General features: G+C 45.3%; 1 protein-coding gene across 1 annotated transcript in view; it reads left to right on the forward strand.

The window, feature by feature from the left end:
- The window catches only part of LOC138265286 (phospholipid scramblase family member 5-like), a 41,047-nt gene that overhangs the window by 12,243 nt on the left and 6,244 nt on the right, over window positions 1-22,560 (forward strand). Inside the window, exons 2-5 of the mRNA XM_069212885.1 lie at window positions 9,885-9,959; window positions 11,926-12,118; window positions 19,523-19,634; window positions 20,083-20,182. Coding sequence (XP_069068986.1) covers window positions 9,885-9,959; window positions 11,926-12,118; window positions 19,523-19,634; window positions 20,083-20,182 — 480 coding nt within the window. The remainder of the gene's footprint in view (window positions 1-9,884; window positions 9,960-11,925; window positions 12,119-19,522; window positions 19,635-20,082; window positions 20,183-22,560) is intronic.

Here is a 22,560-nt window from a genome sequence, read left to right on the forward strand (position 1 = left end):
GGGAGGGGCTACTGGTAACAGTGCCCCTACCATGTTGTCTTCTGAGGAGGCCACTCCTAGTTGGAGGGTGCTGGACCCCAGAAGGGAGGGCAGGGGGAGGGAAGCCTCACCCCGGGTCCTAGTCCAACCTGAAGGTACAGGCCCCAGGTTGGAGGGCCAGTTGCAGGTTAACAGCCCTGCACTGGTGGAGGAATGGTACGGGGTGACTTCTGTAAGCACCCTGACCATGTTGGACTCTGGGGGTACCGCTCCAGGAGGGAGGGTACAGAGCCCCAGAGGGGAGGACGAGGTTCAGGCTGTTATCCCTGACCTGGTGGAAGGGAGAGTGGTTAAAGGGTGCCCAGCACCTGGGGCTACCGCCCCCCACTCTCCACAGCCACAGTGGTGGGAGAGCTTTGAGAGGCCTGGGGCCTGGCTCTCATCCCTGACAACTGTCAGTAACCACAGTGGCTTGCTGTCCGGGTGGACAGAGTTATCCCTGGGGAGGGGACAAGTGTCACACCCCGGGGATAGAATGGGCAACACCACTGTGTTGGTCCTGGTGGTACTATCCTGCTCCTGGGATACATCTGTGAGCAATGTAAGGTTAGGTGCTGCACAGATGGGATCCGCAGGAAAGGAGAAAGGTTCCCCATGGATGGGCTTAGTGGGCCCTGAGAGTATGGACAGAGGGATCCAATTGGAGTCAGGAAGGCGAAGAACTGGAGCATGCCCCTGCTGTTGTGGGCCTGGGTCCTTGTTCTGTCGCCTCAAACAGGGAAGTACATCAGGATAGTGATTGTTCTCCCCTGGCTTTAGGCTGGTAGGGGGTCATGTTGGACCTGGCTTTTTGGCAGGGACATCCCCAAACTTTTTGCCTCCTTCCTCCTATTTTTTCTGACCTGTTGTTGTTGGCTTGTGACCTCTGAGCACTTTACCACTGCTAACCAGTGCTAAAGTGCATATGCTCTCTGTGTAAATTGTACTATTGATTGGTTTATCCATGATTGACTATTTAATTTACCTGTAAGTCCCTAGTCGAGTGCACTACATGTGCCTAGGGCATGTAGATTAAATGCTACTAGTGGGCCGGCAGCACTGGTTGTGCCACCCACCTCAGTAGCCCCTTAACCTTGTCTCAGGCCTGCCATTGCAAGGCCTGTGTGTGCAGTTTCACTGCCACTTCGACTTGGCATTTAAAAGTACTTGCCAAGCCTAGAACTCCCCTTTTTCTACATATAAGTCATCCCTAATGTGTGCCCTAGGTAACCCCTAGAGCAGGGTGCTGTGTAGGTAAAAGGCAGGACATGTACCTGTGTAGTTATATGTCCTGGTAGTGTAAAACTCCTAAATTCGTTTTTACACTACTGTGAGGCCTGCTCCCTTCATAGGCTAACATTGGGGCTGCCCTCATACACTGTTGAAGTGGCAGCTGCTGATCTGAAAGGAGCAGGACGGTCATATTTAGTATGGCCAGAATGGTAATATAAAATCCTGCTGACTGGTGAAGTCGGATTTAATATTACTATTCTAGAAATGCCACTTTTAGAAAGTGAGCATTTCTTTGCACTAAAAACTTGTTGTGCCCTTCAATCCACGTCTGGCTAGGTTTAGTTGACAGCTCCTTGTGCATTCACTCAGACACACCCCAAACACAGGGTACTCAGCCTCACTTGCATACATCTGCATTTTGAATGGGTCTTCCTGGGCTGGGAGGGTGGAGGGCCTGCCCTCACACAAAGGACTGCCACACCCCCTACTGGGACTCTGGCAGACAGGATTGAACTGAAAGGGGGCTTGGTGCATTTCTTAGACACTCTTTGAAGTCACCCCCACTTCAAAGGCACAACTTAGTATAAAACAGGGCCTCTGCCCTACCTCATCAGACACTTGCTGGAGAAGAAACCTGAACCAGAAACTACATCCTGCCAAGAAGAACTGCCTGGCTGCTCAAAGGACTCACCTGTCTGCTTTCTCCAAAGGACTGCTGTCTTGCTGTTGCCCTGCTGCCTTGCTGAACTCTTGTCTGGCTGTGAAAGTGCTCTCCAAGGGCTTGGATAGAGCTTGCCTCCTGTTCCTTGAAGTCTCAGGACCAAAAAGACTTCTTCCTTTCACGTGGACGCTCCGTGCGCCGAAAATTTCGACGCACAGCTTGTTTCGCGGCGAGAAAAACGCCGCACTCCGACGCTGATCAACGCGACGCCCTCGGGACGATCGAGACTTCGACACACAACCTCGCAAGGACAAAGCCGCCCGACTTCCAAGGAGAAATCGACGCGACGCCTACCGTGAGTGCGAAACTTTGACGCACGGCCTCGCAAGGACAACGCCGCCCGACTTCCAAGGAGAAATCGACGCGACGCCTGCCGTGAGACCAAAATTTCGACGCACGGCCTCGCAAGGACAACGCCGCCCGACTTCCAAGGAGAAATCGACGCGACGCCTACCGTGAGATCGAAACTTCGACGCGCAGCCCCGCAGAACGACGCGCAGCCGGAAAATAAGCAGGAGAATCCACGCACAGACCCGGGACATCTGGTAATCCTCGCGATCCACAAAAAGAGACTGTCTGCGCGCCGGAAAACGACGCCCGACTTCCCCGCGTGGAAAAGAACGACGCAAGTCTGTGTGTGCTGAGCGGAAAACGACGCACACACCCCTTTTTCCACGCATCTCTTCTCCTGTGGCCCTCTGAGGAGATTTCCCACCAGAAACCAGGTACGCTGTGCTTGAAAGACACTTTATTGCTTTTTAAAGCCTTAAAGACTCTTAATATCACTTTTCAGTGATATCTTTACAAATTCGTATTGCAACTTTGATCGTTTTGACCTACAATTATCCAGATAAATATTCTATATTTTTTTCTAAACACTGTGTGGTGTATTTTTGTGGTGTTATACTATGGTGTTGTATGATTTATTGCACAAATGCTTTACACATTGCCTTCTAAGTTAAGCCTGACTGCTCGTGCCAAGCTACCGGAGGGTGAGCACAGGCTGATTTTGGATTGTGTGTGACTTACCCTGACTAGAGTGAGGGTTCTTGCTTGGACAGAGGGCAACCTATCTGCCAACCAAAAACCCCATTTCTAACACCCAGTATTTCCAGCTGAGTGGACAGCACTAAAGGGCTTTTCTTTTTGTAACCCACAGTAGCCGCCGCCTGGACAGTGTTGTTTGACTGCCATTTGATGCTTTTCAACTGCTCAGTTCTAACCCAAAGCCAACTCCCAGAGTAACACTTAATAGTTTAAAAGCTCAGTGAAACCTTCAATGAACACTAAGAATAGATTAAATCTTGATAATTCGATGTATTGTGCACTGTCCACGTTATGGTGTTAATTCCAACAACACACAATCATATATGCAGGTCGCTGGCCAGAAACCCATCAAACATTAAAAAAGTACATGTATTTGGAAAATTAGAACCCCCAGACGCTGATATGCAGAACCTTATAAGATCCATCTCTTACACATATTCGGCGAATGTACTCCAGATGCTTGGAAGTGTTCAATGAGTCCATTCCTTACTACTTGCATACTTTTATGGAGCATGAGGTGGTTGTCCCAGCTCATTCGGCATATAGGCCCTCATTACAACGCCGCCTGCCAATTTGTAACCGCTGCGCGGCCGCCAATGCAGCGCACTTCCGCGGTGGCCATTACAACATCCCCGCTGGGCCGGCGGGCCGGCCCAGCGCGGATGTCGGCCGCAACACGGGAGCCAGCTCCAAATGGAGCCGGCGGTGTTGCGGCGGTGCGACAGGTGCAGTTTCACCAGTCGCGCTTTTCACTGTCTGCTATGCAGACAGTGAAAAGCTCCATGGGGATGTGCCAGGGGGCCACCGCACTGCCCATGCCAAAGGCATGGGCAGCGCAGGGGCCCCCAGGGGCCCGCGACACCCCTTTCCGCCAGCCTTTTCATGGCAGTTCCTACCGCCATGAAAAGGCTAGCGGGAGGGGGACTCGAAATCCCCTGGGCAGCGCTGCAAGCAGCGCTGCCCTGGAGGATTAAATCCGCCGGGACCACTGTGGTGGAAAACCACCGGTCCCGGGGGGCAACCGCGGTGCTTCCGCCACGGTCGTAATACCCAGGATTGCACTGCCAGCCTGTTGGCGGTGCAATCGCCGAAACAGCCCTGGCGGTCTTTGACCGCCAGAGTTGTAATGAGGGCCATAGTCTCATCCATAGAGCAGTAATGGAAAAATGCCTTTCAGTCCCTCCCACTGCTAATCTAATCTACAGATATTTTACACCACCAGACTCCTTTCCATCAACCTTCTTGTAGCACAAGTGTTTCACTAACAAAAAAGACATTTTGGAGAACCAGTTTTACACACCTCTGCTATTATTTCTGACTTTAAAAATGTTATACACCGTGAGGAAAAAGTGAAGTAAGCAACCCTTTTTTGTGTGTAAACTGTTTTATGGAGTTTAAAGTCATTGTACACATGTGTAATCTAAAAAAAGGGGAATGGTGTGTTTAATAACATGCAGAGTAATACAATTACTTTCCTTAGTTGCTGAAACTCCAAGCCTGAATGAACTTGCAGTAGTACCTGGCCCTTGTGCGCCTGAGGGCAGCAGCAGTGGTTGCCACACAGATTGCCCAATCGCCCATTAGTCTCAAAGACTGTTCACCATTGTCAGGCAACGGTGGCACGTGGTGACGAGTCAAGAATCGAATTCACAAAATGTAACAAACAGTAAGGTTCAACAACATTATTGTTAAGTGTAACTTAAAATGGGTTATCCAGTGATTAGGTCAAACTAAGTGGGTTTATGCAACAATTGATGAGTAAGGACCATTCTTTAAAATCCAGCAGGTCAAGTAGGTGGTTTGCAAAAGGAACAGTGGCAGGTTTTCCTAGACAGTTGTTGAAGGAGACTCCTGATTTTATTAAAGACACAGGAGACAAATATGATGCAGTCTCTCTTCCTGCCTTTTGTTTACACAAACACATTTAAAGTACACCACAATATCCAGAACGTGCTCTTCTTGACAGGAAGTAACAGACACAAAAAAAGGACACCATCCACTGTAATTGGAAGCAGGTCACCTTTAAACTCCTCTTTTCTTGATGTTCTAGAGCTTATAGTCCATGGAAGAAATAAAACAAAATAAACAGCAGCAAAAATAGGAGCAGCCAAATGACATCTTTTATTTCCTTTGATCACAATCCTTCCAAGATATGCCTTCAATCTACACCACACTTCACCTTAAAAAAAGAACATGTTTAAAGTCCCACACCTATTGCTTGGCCAGTCGAAATGAGTTCTAAAATATTAAAAATATTATGGGGGTCATTCTGACCCTGGCGGTCATGGACAGCCAGGGCCAACGACCGCGGAAGCACTGCCAACAGGCTGGCGGTGCTTCCATGGGCATTCTGAACGCGGCGGTACAGCCGCGGTCAGAAACGGGAAACCGGCGGTGTCCCGCCGGTTTCCCGCTGCCCCAGGGAATCCTCCACGGCGGCGCTGCAAGCAGCGCCGCCATGGGGATTCCGACCCCCTTCCCGCCAGCCTGGTTCTGGCGGTTTTCACCGCTAGAACCTGGCTGGCGGGAACGGGTGTCGTGGGGCCCCCTAACAGGGCCCCACATAGATTTTCAGTGTCTGCATGGCAGACACTGAAAATCACGACAGGTGCAACTGCACCCGTCGCACCCCTTCCACTCCGTCGGCTCCATTCGGAGCCGGCATCCTCGTGGAAGGGGGTTTCCCGCTGGGCGGGCGGGCGGCCTTCTGGCGGTCGCCCGCCAGCCCAGCGGGAAACTCAGAATGACCGCCACGGTCATTTGACTGCGGTGCGGTCATTCGGCGGCTCCCGCCAGGCGTGCGGTTACCGCCGCCGGCGGGGGTCGGAATGACCCCCCATGTCTCTACATGTAATAGGATGGGTTCAAGATAACAGAGGTGGGGTAGTACTCACCTCCTTTGCCTTTAATGACATCAGCAATATAAGATAAATTGGTTACAAGTGGATATTCACCTGACACTATAGTTTTTAAAGTGTTCATGCTGTTTATTGACCACGTTGTCTGATCTATCATTTAGTTTGTGGTGAAAAAGTTAGAGTACCCTGTTTTTATAATGTATGTGTATGCTTTCAAATCAGCTGCCATGGTACAATCTGATATTCAAATCTATCTTGTCGCCAATAACAACTCTTCTTCGCTTGTTGGATTCTTTCAAGAGTATTCGTTTTCTCCCTTCACTCCCCACCTCTTGCTCTCCTGCCTTTGTTGGTCCATACACTGATGTAAGTTGATGCTCTATTCTCGTGGTATGACAACAACACTTTAGTGACAGGGCCGCCATTTTGACGCTGGCCACTTTTACTACTTGCTAGCCATTCATATTAGGGGATTGCTTGATTCCTTTGGCCTCTTTGCCATTGGTTTTGTCCTGCTGCCTGATTGGTCAGTAAGCGATGGTCATGGTATTTTACCTGTGATTTCCACATTTATACCTGGTCATGGTTACAAGTTGTTGGCTATTTATTTTAGAGAATTTTCTTTCATCCTTCAGGCTTTGTGCCATCAAACTGGTGTTGGTCTGCTGTTTTGGATCACAGTGACTATTGCATAATTTATGGCTATCATTTTTCAAAGGCAGCTATTAATCATTACACAATTCATATTTGCCCTTTTGTTTTCTTTATACATAGCCTCTAGGCATGGATTGACCAATTGTTTGACTACTTCTCTAAGAGTGAAAAGTTCTTGCAATTCACTTAGGTGTCCTGTTCTGCTTCCACTTTCCAGCTAACAAGCTCTTGCATTTTCTCTCATTATTCTCATTTACATTGGCACGTTTGATCTTCCTGACCTCGGAACCCTGTAAGTACTTTATTAATTCCTAACCTATTGGCAAGGTTCTTCTACTTTACATAAGACCTTTTTACAATCTTCTTATTTATATTTAAATTCACAGACTATTGCTTTGGCTTGAATGATTACACTTCTGATGAATACCCTAAACTAATGACAGATGGAAACACCTTCAATGTTGTGGCAACTGGACTTGTTTTGTATTCTATTACTCCATATATGTTTTTGATACAGATTTAGGCCCTCATTATGATCTCGGCGGTAAAAAGCCGCAGAGATCAGCGCTGGTGGTCAACAGAAGACCGCCAGCGCAATGACCCCCCCCCCCTCCGGCCGTATAATGTTTTCCTTGCTGGGACGGCGGGCGGAAACAGTGTTCCCGCCCGCCGGCCCAGCAGGGAAAAGGGCAGTAACATTGACAGCAGCTCTAAATGGAGCCGCTGCCAATGTTGGTGTGTGGCGGGTGCAGCAGCACCCATCGCGCAGATCACTGCCCGATTTGCCTGCGCAAGGGGGCACTGCACGGGGGCCCCTGCACTTCCCATGCCAAGTGCATTGGCAGTGCAGGGGCCCCCAGGGGGGCCACAGAGCACCCCTTCTGCCAGCCTTTCCCTGGTGGGGGAACCCGTCAGGGAAAGGCTGGAGGAAAAGGGATCATTATCCAAAGGGCAGCGCTGCCCTGTCAGAAAATTATTTCCTCCACCGTCATGCTGCCCGTTGGCGGTAGCCTGGCGGTGGAAGAGGGCCGCCACAGGTGGCCCTCCGTTTGAACATTATATGCCAGATCTTTGCCGCTGCCACCGGCATGGCCGTCTGAACTGCCAGGGTTCATAATGAGATCCTTAGTGTACAAAGGGAGTCTAATCTCTTGTCCATAATCTCCTTGCTCTTTGTGTTACACACTCTTCTATGTTTTTGTTTTTTCTTCACTCTTTGTGGTCACTGGAGGATGAGCACTTTGTGTCAGATATTAAATATTGCATATGTTAGACTGGCACGCATCACGTTTTTATCAATTCAGTTTATATCAAGTGATTTGCACTCATTCAGTGTATTTAAAAAGCTGGATATGTACATTTAAGTTTTATATGTCCAGGTCATATGTCCTGGTCATAGTGAGAAACTTTTAAATCCATTTTTCACTTCTATAAGGCCTATCTCTCCAATTAGATAACACTGAGTTACCTTATTACATTTATAGCCTTTAACCTGATAACCTATGATTGGTAGGAAGTAGGATTGTGATGTTTACACTCAAATGCATTGTGATGTATAACCCTCTTTAATGGTGAAGTCAGAATTAAAGTCACTATTTTGTAAATGCCACTTTTAGAAAATTGGCATTTCCTTGCCCTCGTCATTTGGTGCCTGCAGCCTGTGTCCTGAGTCACATGACTTGGTGTAGTTGGCAGTTGACCTTTGTGTATTCCTCCTAGACAGTGACACAAAGAGATACAGGGTGTTGGTAGGATGGGCCATCCTCACAACAGGGTGAGGGTGGAGCGGTCACCTACGACACCTCCACTTCAACAGGGGCTACCTCTTGCACTCAAAAGAACTTCACACCAGACTTTTGTCACACCAGACATCCTGGAACCAGGGTAGCGAAAAAGGAAATCCCAGAGCCATCTGTGTGTTTGCGTGTGGTAGGTGGGGGGGAGGAAGTGGGGTGGGCTGGAGAGATTTCTTCCACTTGATGACAACAATGGAGCTAAATATCCAGAAGCGGTTCCTTTGAGGAGGGCAACACCCTCCTGTGGTAGCCACATCTCTTATTGAAATCAATTCATGGTTGGATTTCATGGGGAAATGCTTCAGACCGTAAAGAAAACTTTATGTTGACCTAAATGAAGGTGATGTCAGACATGGTTACTGCCATATATATGTTTTCCTCCTCTTACCACCAGAAACTAATATATTAGTTATGAGAATTAAAAAAAGCTTTTAAAAAATGATGGTTGCACAGGAAGCGTGACATCCTACTCTAACGCCAAATGTTAGTATTTGGAGAAGTACCAAACAATGCACGGTTTTTAGCCAATTCAAACTTCTATGTGGACATCCTGCACACACCTCTCTTGGTTTGATGAGCAGGTTCTCACCTGCTTGATTTCACATCTCCTTTCACTATGGGAGAATAGTGGTGTAGTGGCCTTACATGGGACATGGGTTGTAATACAGGTTTGAGGACTTGACCAAGAATAAATTGTATGATTAATGGCAAATTTGTGCATTTCTTATGCCACTTATGGTAAAGACAGAACATTAAGCTGTACAGATTGCTATCACATTACATGTTCCAATCCCATCAAATGGTGGTAATCTGGTCTGAACAGAATCCCAAAGTTCTAGATGCCCCTATATTTATTTCTGGTTCTAGTGCACCAGCCCTCATGATAGAGATGTTCCTGCAACTATGAAAATGTTATTTGTAAAATGATTTGCTGCTCCTGGCTTTAGGACATGGCTATATCTAATACCTAATGAACCTCAGCCACCATTTCAACACAATCATGAAATCTCAAAGAGCCTTGCCTCAGGAACATTTTGGGAGATGCAACAGACCCCATTCTTCTTTGATCCCCACCATTTCATTTCACTGTAGTCCCTTGTACGCTAACTTGCACAATCTCACACCAGGCATCTGACAAATCGCAATGTGGCACAGCTTCTGAATGATTGGTGGTGCTGGGCCAGGGTACTAGGAATGGGCCATTTTGTTATGTGACAAGTATGCATTTTTGCCACAAATGTCAATGACTTAATCTAGAATAAGGTTAGCTGTAATGCTGTGAAAATTAGATTGAATACATTTTGTCAATTGAAAAATTGTAAAAAATGCTTTTGCTTTTAGATACAAAAGTAATACATGTGGTAAAGCAATGAGCGGTGTACCCCAAAATAGGTATGCTGGAGGGCACCAATTTTGGCAAGAATTGATCAATATAGTCATTTTTCATGTGAAGCAATGTTTATGAACCCAGTGAACAGGTTGGTGCATTTTGAGAGAAGGGAATAAGAATGTGCGTTAACGCAATAATGGAGGCTCATTGTGTTTTCTCTTTTTCAGGGCTTTCCTGTTCTGTCGGACGGTCGTATGCAATATGCACTCGGAAGGGTAAAAAACTGTTTGTGGTCCTCGAAGGTAACCCGTTTTTTCATCTTCCCATCTGTTTTCCTTCTCTCTCGTGAAACAAGGCAACTTGCTCTTTAAATTGAATGTTAATGTTCCGATCTCAATAAATGGAATACCACTGCACAGATCGGGGTAATAAACTCTCCTATGGAGAAGCGGTTTGAAAATAGGGTTTTAAATTAGACTTTTATTGAGTGACTCTGAGGATGTTTTTTTGGGTTCTTTATATCACAATGCAAATATTAAAAAAATTTAAGATATAATTGAGGATTAACTGACCAGGGACATTTGCTCCCTTTTTCTTTTGTTTTACAAAACATATTACATTGTGTATGGACAAGTGACATATTAAACCCAGTGGTACCAATCTTGGCAACAGGTAATGAGGTCATAGTGCGTTTATTAGAATTAGTCTGTGGAATTACTTTTACAATTTTCCTACATCCCCGGCATGATGCTGTAAATTACTGGTGGTTGCTGCCAGTGCTAAAGTGGACTAATATTAGACATTTAGTTGTGGCAGAAGGTCTCCTTTTGTTAAATAATAATATCTGTGTTCAACTATCTGTCATGCAAAATATCTGATCTAGCCAATGAGAGGTCAGATAACCACATTAAATAGTATTTGAGCATCCAGACACAATTGAGAGATAATATCATTTGGAAATTCAAAAACAACATTCGCAAATTATGTTGTCATATTTCTAGGTTTTTGCAGTTAGCTGTGAGGGATCTATGCCTCAAATAAGGAAACAATTGAGTAAATACTAAAATTGGGAATCTTTTCTTGTAAAAATGGATGGTTGTACCAGTACCAGTAAGTTATGGTATTATGTGTTCAGTAGGTCAACTAAGTTTAACAAGGGAGAACAAAAGCTACTTTTAAAATGGCAATAGATGAACGAACCTTGGTGCAGGTAGGATTACTGTCTATTTTGGCATCTTATCGAACAGAGGGTGTATGCAGAATGTTACACTATTTATATTTTGAGTATAGTAATCGGCAGTTTATATATTTAATTGTGTATTCAACTTGAAGCCTTGAAAATACATTGATTGCAAACTGAAACATTCTAGCCCTATGTTTGGAATTTAAAAAATTGTGTATTTCTCTATTTTGAGATGACAATATTATACAATATTGAATGGAGACCAAAAGTGACAGTAGAAGAATGAATTGAATACATTTAACTACAAACAAATTTTAAGAAGACGGTCTTTTACTGTTTTGTCTGGAAAATGCTGTTTTTATGTGTAGGAATTCTGGTTACTTGGGAAAAACTCCAAAGCCCCATAATGGTCTGAGACCAGTCAGTTGGACTGGGGAAGCTACTTTTCATAATTCAAAGCCTCAACCCAAAAGTTGAAATAATGGGGCAATGTAACATAGTTATATATGAGACACTGAATTCCAAAATGACATGATATCGACAGTTGTTCTATGATGTCATAGAATATTAAATGATTAGCTCTTTTTAGCAGTAGTAGTCTTCACCCAATGAGTCAGAATACATTCTGAGATGAGAAAGCAAAATGAGGGGAGTGGCTGGAATGTAAGTTTAATAGAAGACTGAAAGTTCAATGTCAATACATATGGTAAAAAAATAAGGTTGTAGGTGATAGCTCACCTATAAATTAAGACAAGACTATGAAGAAATTAAGACATTGAATTATGTATAAGATTGAAGGGAAGTATATTTTATATATAAACCTTACTGTGAACTTGTGCCGAGCTGGGTAGTTATTAGACAGTTAGCACAATATATTGATTTTAATAAATCACTTTTTTATTACCCCATGCCACTTCACATTGTATTGAATATAAAGGTGTTTCAAGTGCCTAATTCAAATGCACTTATCTTATTGGCCTCAAATTGATGAAAGCCTCAGTCAATGAACCCATTGAGCAATCTCAACTGTCTGTGGCTTACTGTTCTCCTGGCATACCAAGCACATCTCTGTCTTCTTCTTCTAGAAACTGACTGCCTGTGCCTCCACCTGTGCGGACCCGCTCGCTCTAGCTGTCTGCGACTCCATGACCAGAACGCGCAGGAAGTACTCCGCTTCTGTCGGCCATACCGCATGGATGTCTGCTGCATGGCCTGCTGCCTGATGGAGATGAGGGCGTTCACCGCTGCTGGCAAGATCCTTGGCACTGTGCGCCAGAGGTGAGCATGGAGCTACATAATGGAGTAGATGGGCGACTGGGCACAATTATGAATATACCACATATCATGCAACATTCTAAAACCAGACCTTCCGCTATAACTTTATATTGATAGACTCTCAAGTCTCTTTTGACATTGGATTAGGATACGTGGGTGTAAGATCTACTTTAAAGAATTCCCATTTGATGGACCTTTTCTCGTAGCAGATTCCCATTCACCAATTAACAAATGGTCTCTCATGGATAACTTGTGATATATTGGACATATACATCCAGTGGGAACAACAGTAGACAATCCATTAATTAAGTGCAAATCTACAAACCCCATTAGAAATCAATAATAAAAAAAAACAAGCATTGGCAAAGCTGATTGGATCTGGCGCTTGTATAGTGGATTACACTGCTCACAAATGCTGAGAGGAAGGTCTGCCTGTTGATTATATTGTTTACTATTTGACCTAACGAAGGGAGCACTGATGGCAGCAACCAATGTACAATATGTCTTAGGTATTCACCAGTATGAAGCCATCTTGTAAACTTGCTCTTAATTTTCATGCCAAACTTGCCCAGTGTGCCTCACAAGGTGGCTGATGCCAACTCTTGTTTTCACTGAGTGCATTTTGAGGATGCTTTTTTGTGAAGCTGGCAGATACATTGCAATATGTCTGGGTTGTCTCAAGTATTGCTTGCTGTTGCTTCGGCACACTGCCACCTCAGTTGCAGTGTCTCCATTATGTATAGATTTGCTGACCCCAGGTGCCTTGCAGCTCAACATGTGGCAGAAACATATCACATCCAAAAATACCATACTTTAGGGAATCCAAATCAACTGAGAACGCAAAAATGTATCGTAGAAATAATGATAGGAGGAAGCAAAAGTAAAGTGAACAGTGTGGAATGTTTTTCATTCAAGTATTAACTGAAAAGACAAGCTCAATATGGCATCAGCTTGCAATATATCTCAAATCCCAAGCTGATGTCACCAGACAAAGCCACATTCTAGAATGCCTATTGTTTGTGATTATTAGACATGAAATACTTGGAGAAGAGAACTTTTGTCTCTGAACATCTCTAAACAATGTCTATTTTGGGACGCTACAAGGAGAGTGGAATGGATGAAATCTGTTATTGAGATCCCTGTGGCACTACCTATGCATTGTTTCATCACAAAAAGTGTGACTGAAAACCTTGTACGTGTGCGGCAAATATTTGGTCAACTGGGGAGAATGCAATCGAAACAACAATTAAGGAAGCGTGAGAAGAAGTCATAGCAACCATGGTATCATCCAAAATATGATGGGCCTTTCCTAGTGGTGGAGGCTGGTAATTAGATAAGATACGTACAAACCTACTACCAGCAACAATGCCCTCAAGACAATGATAGGTACAGTCAATGTCTCAAAACATTATCCCGACTCAACCCGTGGTAACTTGGCAACGAGCAGGCAGGCTTAACGTAGGCGACAGGTATGTAAAGCTTTTGAATACACCAATACAGTAGATAAGTAAGACACAACACGCAGTAAAGATCCCACACCAATTTATAAAAATGCGAAATACGTTTATATTGAAAATGACACAAAAATGACAATTATCCAATACAGGGAACCAGAGTTATGAAATTGTAAATATTAAATTAAAAATTGTGCTTTCTATTGCTCAGAGACCAATAGCACCAACCAGGGACATGTGGTCATGCTTGCCTGGGACAAAGTCAAAGTTTGAGGTCGACAACGATGGTGCCCTGCTTTGAAACATTGAGCAGGAGGCCATAATCAAAATTTTACGTTTGTTCTTAGAAACTTTTCTGGACCTTTTATCTCTCTACGTTGTGCGGTCCTCCCCAGTAAGCCAAATTTGGTGCAATGTCATTGGACTGTTTTTCTGTGGGGCCCCAGTCAAATCCTGGAAGCTTGGAGCTCCGAGTTTCAGTGGGATGAACCTGAAATTCAAGTTGGGTCATGGTTGGAACGTAGTCGGCTTGACTCAAGACGTCAGGTCTGTCTACTTATGGAGCTTTTTCCACAAGTTGCTCAAAGTTTCTGGAACTTCTTCCTGAAGTTCCTCTTGATAGTTCAAAGTGTCCACAACACAAATCCAGGGGTCTAGAAGCTCTAAGATGATCCTTGGAAGTTTAGGACTACAGTTCCCACAATGCACCTGGCCAAATCTTTAAAAGCCCACTGGACGCACTCCAGGCTGGGGACTTTTGTAATAGTTGTTTCTGGCAAGCTCTGTTAACCTGCTGCTTTCAAGGAGTCTACTCTTGGGTCCTTTTTGGAGCAAGGCAAAGTCCTTAGGGCTGTTGTTCCAGTGTGCCACAGGAGCAGTACCTCAGAGTGCAGTCCTTGGGTTGCAGACCTGGTTTACAGGAGGGCAATCCTTCTTCTTCTCATGATTTCAGGCAGCAGATCTCAGTTGCAATGCAGCTCAACCACGTTTATCCAATCATCTTGGGGGACAAGCAGGGGTCACCCCTGTCCAATGAATGGCAGGGTGCAAGCCAAAAGCATGGCAGTTTCTTCTAAAGTGTGGCATTTTCTTGTCCCATAAAGCGCTACACTTTAAATTCCCAGATGGATGATTTTTCTCCAGAGGAGCAAGACCTGGTTAAACCAACCTACTGGGTTGACTCATTTCCATTAACCATTTCCTCCAGACAATCTGCAAATTCCTTTCCTAGACCTGCTGTCTATCTGTGGGGTACAGGGTGAGAGGGCAGGCCTAGCTGGCATTCATTTCTACCCTTCTTCCTTTGAAGCCCAGTCTGATTTACCCTGCCCCCCTCCTGGCCTGGCCTCTGCAGCACTCCCCCATCAAATAACCTCTGCTCAGTGCAAGCCACTTATCACTTAATGAAAGCAGCCTAGCTAATCCTGTTAAGGCCGGCCAATCAGGAGATGCCACTAGCAGGCTGGAATTTTGGCTTACAGAAAAGAAAGTCCGAGAACATCTTTTCTGTATTAGTTATGATAAATTCAACAGTGGCAAGTTGTTGATTTTATTATCACCAATCTATTGAGTCCTTTCATGACACATTGAGCTCCTTCCTAGCAATACGTATGCTTATGTGAAATATTCCCATGTTATCCTATGGAGCTAATGCCCATATTTATACCTTTTTTGCGCCGCGTTTGCCTCAATTTTTGGCGCAAAAGCGGCACTAACTTACAAAACACAATTGTATTTTGTAAGTTAGCGCCGCTTTTGCGTCAAAGAATGATGCAAACGCGGCGCAAAAAAAGTATAAATATGGGCCTAAGTATCTACAATGATGAAAAATGAAAGGTCCAGATTTCCCCCCACCAGGGCATATAAAACATCTTTTATAATGTCCCTGCTTATAGCTGCATGGCTCCCCACCCCCGGGGCACCTAGGGGAGACCTTAGGGGTGACACGTGTAAACATAAGGTGGATTATCACTTTGGAAATACCTTTAATTCCAAAGACGAATTTGCACACATTTTACTTTTTAAAGACTTTCTGCAAGGCAGAACTGCCTTCAAAAATGACAGCAGGCAACACACCAGTGCACACTTCGAGGCAGAAAATCTACAGGTCCTCTCATTTTCCCTGCCCATTGTATACTAGGGATATATAGGAAGTTTGAATCCCCCTTGCCCTGTTATCCCCTAGGGACTTGCAGGAGTATGCCATTGCCAATTGAAATTGTACCGATTTACTGTATGCCTTTTGTTCAGAGCACTGGCCCTGGTTGGCAGAGCCCAGGGTACAGTCAGGGTCAGTTACCACCAGTATCAGTCAGAAAAAATGGGGATGAACATGCTAAAATAATGACTTTCTCACAGCGATAAAACATCAGCCACTGTTAAGTCCATCTAGGCAGCAGCAGAGGTTTGACCAAGACAAACTGGAGAACATCTAGATTCAGGCCCTCATTTTGAGATTGGCGGGCAGGCAGAAGCCGCCTGCCAAACTATTTAGGACAGAAAACTGCCACTCCAGTTCACCGTCCGCAGGCCCTATTATGAGTTTTCCACTGACCCAGTGGGAAACAGGCCACAACATTGACGCCGGCTCGTAATCGAGCTGACAGCAATGTTGCAGTGCATCGGGTGCGATAGCACCCATTGCTATTTTCACTTCCTGTAATTCAGGCAGTGAAAAGCACAATGGGGCTGTCCAAGTGCCAAGTCCAATGCCAAGTGCATGGGCAGTGCAGGGGCCCCACGGGGCACCCAGCACCTCATCTCTGCCAGCCTTTGCACAGTGGTGAATCCACCATGCAAAAGCCGTAGGAGAGGGGAGTCATAATCCCCATGGCAGTGCTGCTTGCCTGGTGGTTCCGGCGGTCAGACCATGGCGGCTCTGCCACATTCATAATGTGGAGGCCGGACCGTTGCTTTGGCGGCAGTCTGACCGCCACCTCAAGTCTGGCGGTCCCAGGACCGCCAGACTCGTAATAAGGGCCCTGGTGTCTGCAAGTGACTTAAGACTTAAAAGAAGACACTCTGGGGGTCATTCCGACCCCGGCGGGCGGCGGGCGCCGCCCACCGGGCGGAGACCGCCAGAAGACCGCACTGCGGTCAAATGACCGCAGCGGTCATTCTGACTTTCCCGCTGGGCGGGTGGGCGACCGCCAAAAGGCCGCCCGCCAGCCTAGCGGGAAAGCCCCAGCAACGATGAAGCCGGCTCCGAATGGAGCCGGCGGAGTTGCTGGTGTGCGACGGGTGCAGTGGCACCCGTCGCGATTTTCAGTGTCTGCTTTGCAGACACTGAAAATCTGAATGGGGCCCTGTTAGGGGGCCCCTGCAGTGCCCATGCCAGTGGGCATGGGCACTGCAGGAGCCCCCAGGGGCCCCACGACACCCGTTCCCGCCAGCCTCTTCCTGGCGGTGTAAACCGCCAGGAAGAGGCTGGCGGGAAGGGGGTCGGAATCCCCATGGCGGCGCTGCTTGCAGCGCCACCGTGGAGGATTCCCTGGGGCAGGGGAAAACCGGCGGGAAACCGCTGGTTCCCCTTTTCTGACCGCGGCTTTACCGCCGTGGTCAGAATTGCCCCAGAAGCACCGCCAGCCTGTTGGCGGTGCTTTCTCCGTCCCCGGCCCTGGCGGTCCATGACCGCCAAGGTCGGAATGAGGCCCTCTGTGTCACTGCTTGTTTTTGGGAGATACAAACAGCACATGAGATCATGGGAGCTAAGGTTCACAGAGAACTAGAAAGAAAGCTTGCAGTAGGGAGGGGTGCTCGATGGAAAAATACAACAGCCAAGATGAAATAAAAGCAACAAATCACTCTGCCAAGGAGACAACCTGATCTAGAACAGTTGTTCTTAACCTGTGGTCCTTTCCTAACACACAAAGGTGCTGGAGGAATGCTTGAAAATAGTCTAACCACTGACAATCACTTAGGGCAGCATTCCATCTCAAAGGCTTTATGCCCAGCAGACCACTTCAGATTAGATCAGGACGCAAAATATGGATTGAAATGGTAGCCCTCGCGATTGTCACTGATTAGCCTATTTGCAAGCATTCCTCCCATCATTGTTTATTTGCATGATGTAATACCCTAAGTGGCCAGGTGTGTGCCCAGGAGTGGGTCCTAAACTCGCTGTGCTGCTGGAACCAAGCTGTACCCAAAAGAAAAGCTTCAAATAGCCCGAAACCAGTCATAGGCCAAAACCACTTGTAGGTTATATGTGTTCTGGTTCAGAGAGGATCTGGTTTGGCAACTTGGGCTGAACTGTTTCTACAGGAGCAGGATCAAGGGGCATTTTCATATGGCTGGGTCTAATCTGAGGTGGCATGGTGGCCAAACAAATGATGGATTGGAATGATACCCAGAACGATAAAAAATGTTTAGAGTATGTGCAAGCGTTTCTCCCATCACCATTTATGCATTTGATCCTTCCATTCTAGCCCTTCTCTTTCCATAAAGACAGGTTCTGTCTTTACCTTTCACTGCTGCCTCACTTCTGATTCCTCACCTGCCCACCTCCTGCTGGTCCAAGATGTGTTTGAAGGTCTCATTGACTTCCCAAAGTAGTGGCTTTGCCACAGGTTTGTTGAGTAATACTATCAACTTGAAGGAATGTCGCTGATTCAATAGAATTCAGAAGCCGCAGGGCAAGAGTCTGAGTGCGAGTTGTAGTTTAAAGACGCAGAAAGAGATCTTGAAGAAATTAGAATCAGAAAATGTGGCATGTGGCATGCACTCTAATGGACTCCCCATCAACACCAGACACATTGTCACCCAGGTCCTAGTCACCATCCGCCTGTACTACGGCAACCCACTCTACATAGGAATCACCACCCACCTACTAAGAAACTACAGACCATTCCGAACTCTGTGGCCAGACTCATCGTCTACCCCCCAAAATGAACCCACATCACCTCTCACAAAAGGGAACTCCACTGGCTCCCCATAAAGAAGAGATGCCAATTCAAGATGTTGATCCACACCTACAAGGCCCTGCACAACCAAGGACCAGCCTACATCAACCACTGCATGAACTTTCACCAGCACTCCAGACACCTGCGAACCACGCCCGTCTCCCTTGCTCACACCCCTCGGTGAATCAACAGTGGAGGTCATTCCTTCTCCTACCTCACGGCAAAATCCTGGAATGACCTCCCTCTGCATCTCCGAACCTCTACCTCTCTTCTAGAATTCTGGAGGGCACTCAAGACCTGGCTGTTCAACTGAGCTCTCCAGTTCCTGCCACATCCTCAGCCCCTGAATGCCCTCCTGGGAGATTAATCTTTATAAATCCATTGATTGAGGACTGACTACTCAAACGCTTAATGACTGCAGTGTACCTTGATCCACAATATGAAGGACACTTTCAACAAGAATTTGCTGATGGGCGGCAATCCATTGCCACTTTGTGTGACTATTAAGTATTGACTGCATAAGCCAAGATACGTGGCTAAATCTGTCTCCAGCCAGACCTAAAGAAAGAACCCTGGCTTGCTTCAGAGGGACTCTTATATGCTCTGCTGACCATGGATTCGTTCTAAATATTGTTTTCCCTTTGGATATGTTCTCTTTTCATAGACCCTACTCGGTGTAGGTTTATGCTGCTTTTTTTATGAATTGCGAAACAAGAGAAGCCCAACATGACCCCATGGTCTTCTCACATGGTAGCCACTGATCATTTCGTGGCCATCTTAGGCTCTCACCTTTAAATTGCCTCGATTTGAATAAAGAATAGTCAGTTGTAGCCATTTTAAATCTAATCTGCTAGGTGAAATTCTTGCTAAACTTCGTTTGGGTTTAGTTACTAAAGTGAAAGTTTGAATGCATTGCTTTGAGTTTCAGGCCTATTCAGTGTGCCAGAGCGCAAGGTGATGGGGAGATGGGGAGAGTGTCAGTTTACCCTATCCCAGCACAGTGAGGAGCTCTCAGCTCACTGAGCCATCCTAACAGCTGTCTCCTGTTACAGGTGGAGTCTATTCAGTCCTCTCTTGGAAGTCTGTGACTCAGAGGGAGGCAGGGTGATGAACATCCATGGGTGCTGGAGCGCCACCCGCTGCTATGCCGACCAGGAATTCCAGGTATGACATCATGCCTGCGTCACATCACTCCTTCTGTAATGCTGATTTTATGTAAGTTCTTGTTTATTGTCTTTTGTCTCTCGTGGTATTGTAAAGCCAGAAGGGTCTCCATTGGCAGCATGTCTGCAATGCCTCCCTGGTCCAATGCAGTTCGTAGAGACCTAATTTCAAGAGGAAAATGTGACCTATATAAATAAATTATAAGATAGACAGATAGATAGATAGATAGATAGATAGATAGATAGATAGATAGATAGATAGATAGATAGATAGATAGATAGATAGATAGATAGATAGATAGATAGATAGATAGATAGATAGATAGATCAGTCCGTGCAGTTCTCTTGAGAACCCTTCCTATATAGAAAGGGATCATAGGTATTTAATTGAATGTAAAGGGTCTGGCTTTGCCTTCCTAAATCCCATTTCCTCTTGCTTGGTCACACAGGTCACCTCTCTTGCGGGACACTCAGTGGCGGTGATATGGAAGAGATGGCCGGGCTATAACGAGGACTGTAACATGGACCATGACTTCTTTGGCCTGGATAGTAAGTGTGACTTCTTTTAAGGCAAAAGGTTAGGGTTTCTATGCATCGGACGAGTTAATCTTTTATGCCAACCCAGCCTTTTCTCCCATGTCATGATCCTGAAAACCATTGGACAGGGGTGACCAACTTAGGTCCAGGTGGAGGACAGACCTTTGCCTGATTTTGGGGATAACCTTGGGAAATGTGTTTCATTCAGATTCTCTATAGGTGCATATATTTGATATTTTACTTAAAGATTGTACATAGATCTGGCCTTTCCTGACCAACGTTGACGCACTGTTACAGTGCATATGCGGATTATGCTGTGAGTCTGACAGCCACAAGACATCTTCAGTCTGGTTATAGAGCAGACATCTTGCCTTCTATCTGACATTTTAAGAAAGACCACACAAGCCACTTGGATCCCACCTCATTCCCTCTATTCCTGCTTTCTTGTATTCACCCCTCCCTCTTACTCTCTGCTAATCCTGATTTTACATCTCCCGTTCCATCACTTCGAGGCAACCATGTTGCTATTAAAATGGACAACATATCTTAACAAACTAATACATATGCCAATGGCAGATGTATATCGAAGTCATAAACAGAACTACTGCTCAATAGTCCATTTTTTTAGAGAATTTTAGCCTGAAATGCGGACATCACCTGAGTGACCCTAAGAGTGGTTCGCCTAACTGATTCACATCATTATTTTGATGATTCAATCATTTATACCAGTCACGAGCTTCAAAGCTTGTCCATTTACACACTTTTGGATGTTTGGATGTCATAAGTGTCTACAAACCATGTAATAGAATATTTCGTCCACAGCAGGCAATTACACAAACTCAATAACTATTGGTCTATATGATCTTTGTGATACATCACTTTGGATTTCACAGGTTCCATCAATTGATGTAGGATAATTCCATCCAAATAAGGGCCCTTTGAATTCTCATAGCTAATGTCCTACACCTGCTTTACATAATGCAATATTGTCATACTTTTATTTCAGGTAAAAACCCATCAAACACAGCAAGATAAAAAAATATCAAAACGTATATGAAAACAAAATTTACAATACTACAATACACAGTAGAAAGATAAGGTGTTGGGTGCATTAAATGCAAAGAAGAGCAGGGGCGGCACCGGTTTGTTATTGCACAACATCAATGTACTTTGACCTGAGATTCCATGTGTCAATGAGAATCTAGAGACCTTGAAGTGCAGATATCAGGGTATGTTAATGTCTTTGGTTATCAAAGATCATCAGGTTGTTACGAATTCCTATAATTCAGAAATATGGCAGAAACTATGTTCTTCTAATTCTATCATTCAAAGAACAGAGGAGTACAAGCTGCAAAGGAGCATCTGATTGGTTTGTGCTTGAACAACAGCTTCTGAGTGTCCTGTATGAATGTTCCTGTTCACATTGGAACCTTTTAATGGTAAAATAAATTTGATGCATGATACCTCAGCGGGTAAAGGCTTTATTAATTTCACATATATCTCTAACAAATGAAAATGCTTGGGCGATACTAAGGTCCAGTTTTACAAGAAACTGGTGCATCGCCCTTGTCCCACCAAACGATACCATGTGTGCACCTCATTTATAATATGGTGCACCATGAGGGTCGTTAGGCCACTAGCATCACATTTTTTTATGCTACTGTGACGCTTTGTTCCACTAGCATCAACATTTTGATGCTAGTGGAACAAAGTGCAAGGAGGCCCATAGGTTAATTGGGGTGCGTCATTTTAACTCCTGCTCGGAGCAGGCATTAAAAGTGATGCCAAAAATGGTGTAGTGAAATCTTGTAGATTTCACTGCACTAATTTTGCGTGCTTCCTAGCGCCGGAACGCCCCCCTTGCATACATTATGCCTGACGCAGGCATATTATGGTGCAAGGGGTCCCAAAGTGGTACAATGCATGCATTGCGTCATTTTGTAAATATAGTGCAGTGAAAATTGCCTCCTTGACCCACATTAGCATAAACAAATGATGCTAGTGTAGCACAAGGATGCGCTAGGGCCTTGTAAATCTGGCCCAAAGTGTTCAGTTGTTTACCAAAGTCATTGGGCAGTAACCTCTTCCGGTCCACACTTGCCCAGAAACCTTTCCTCTAGTAATAAGGCCATATCCTACACCAATAAAGTAAGGGATTCAGTTTAGCGGGGTGTTCAATACTTCTGATGAATATATAGATCGTCATTGGTTTAGTTGGGACACTTCTCGACATCCCCCAAAGCACTTTTAAAAAGCAGTTTTCTGCCCCTACCGTCTGTCTTAAATTAAAAATTCAACAAATCTCTTTTGAAACCCTATGTGTCTCCCAAAAGACAACAAGGCTTTAGCTTTATGAGTTAAAGTCAATCTATTTTTAACAATGTGGCTCA

Source organism: Pleurodeles waltl, chromosome 11 (assembly GCF_031143425.1).
Source record: "Pleurodeles waltl isolate 20211129_DDA chromosome 11, aPleWal1.hap1.20221129, whole genome shotgun sequence".
In the NCBI taxonomy this organism is placed as follows: Eukaryota; Metazoa; Chordata; class Amphibia; order Caudata; family Salamandridae; genus Pleurodeles; species Pleurodeles waltl.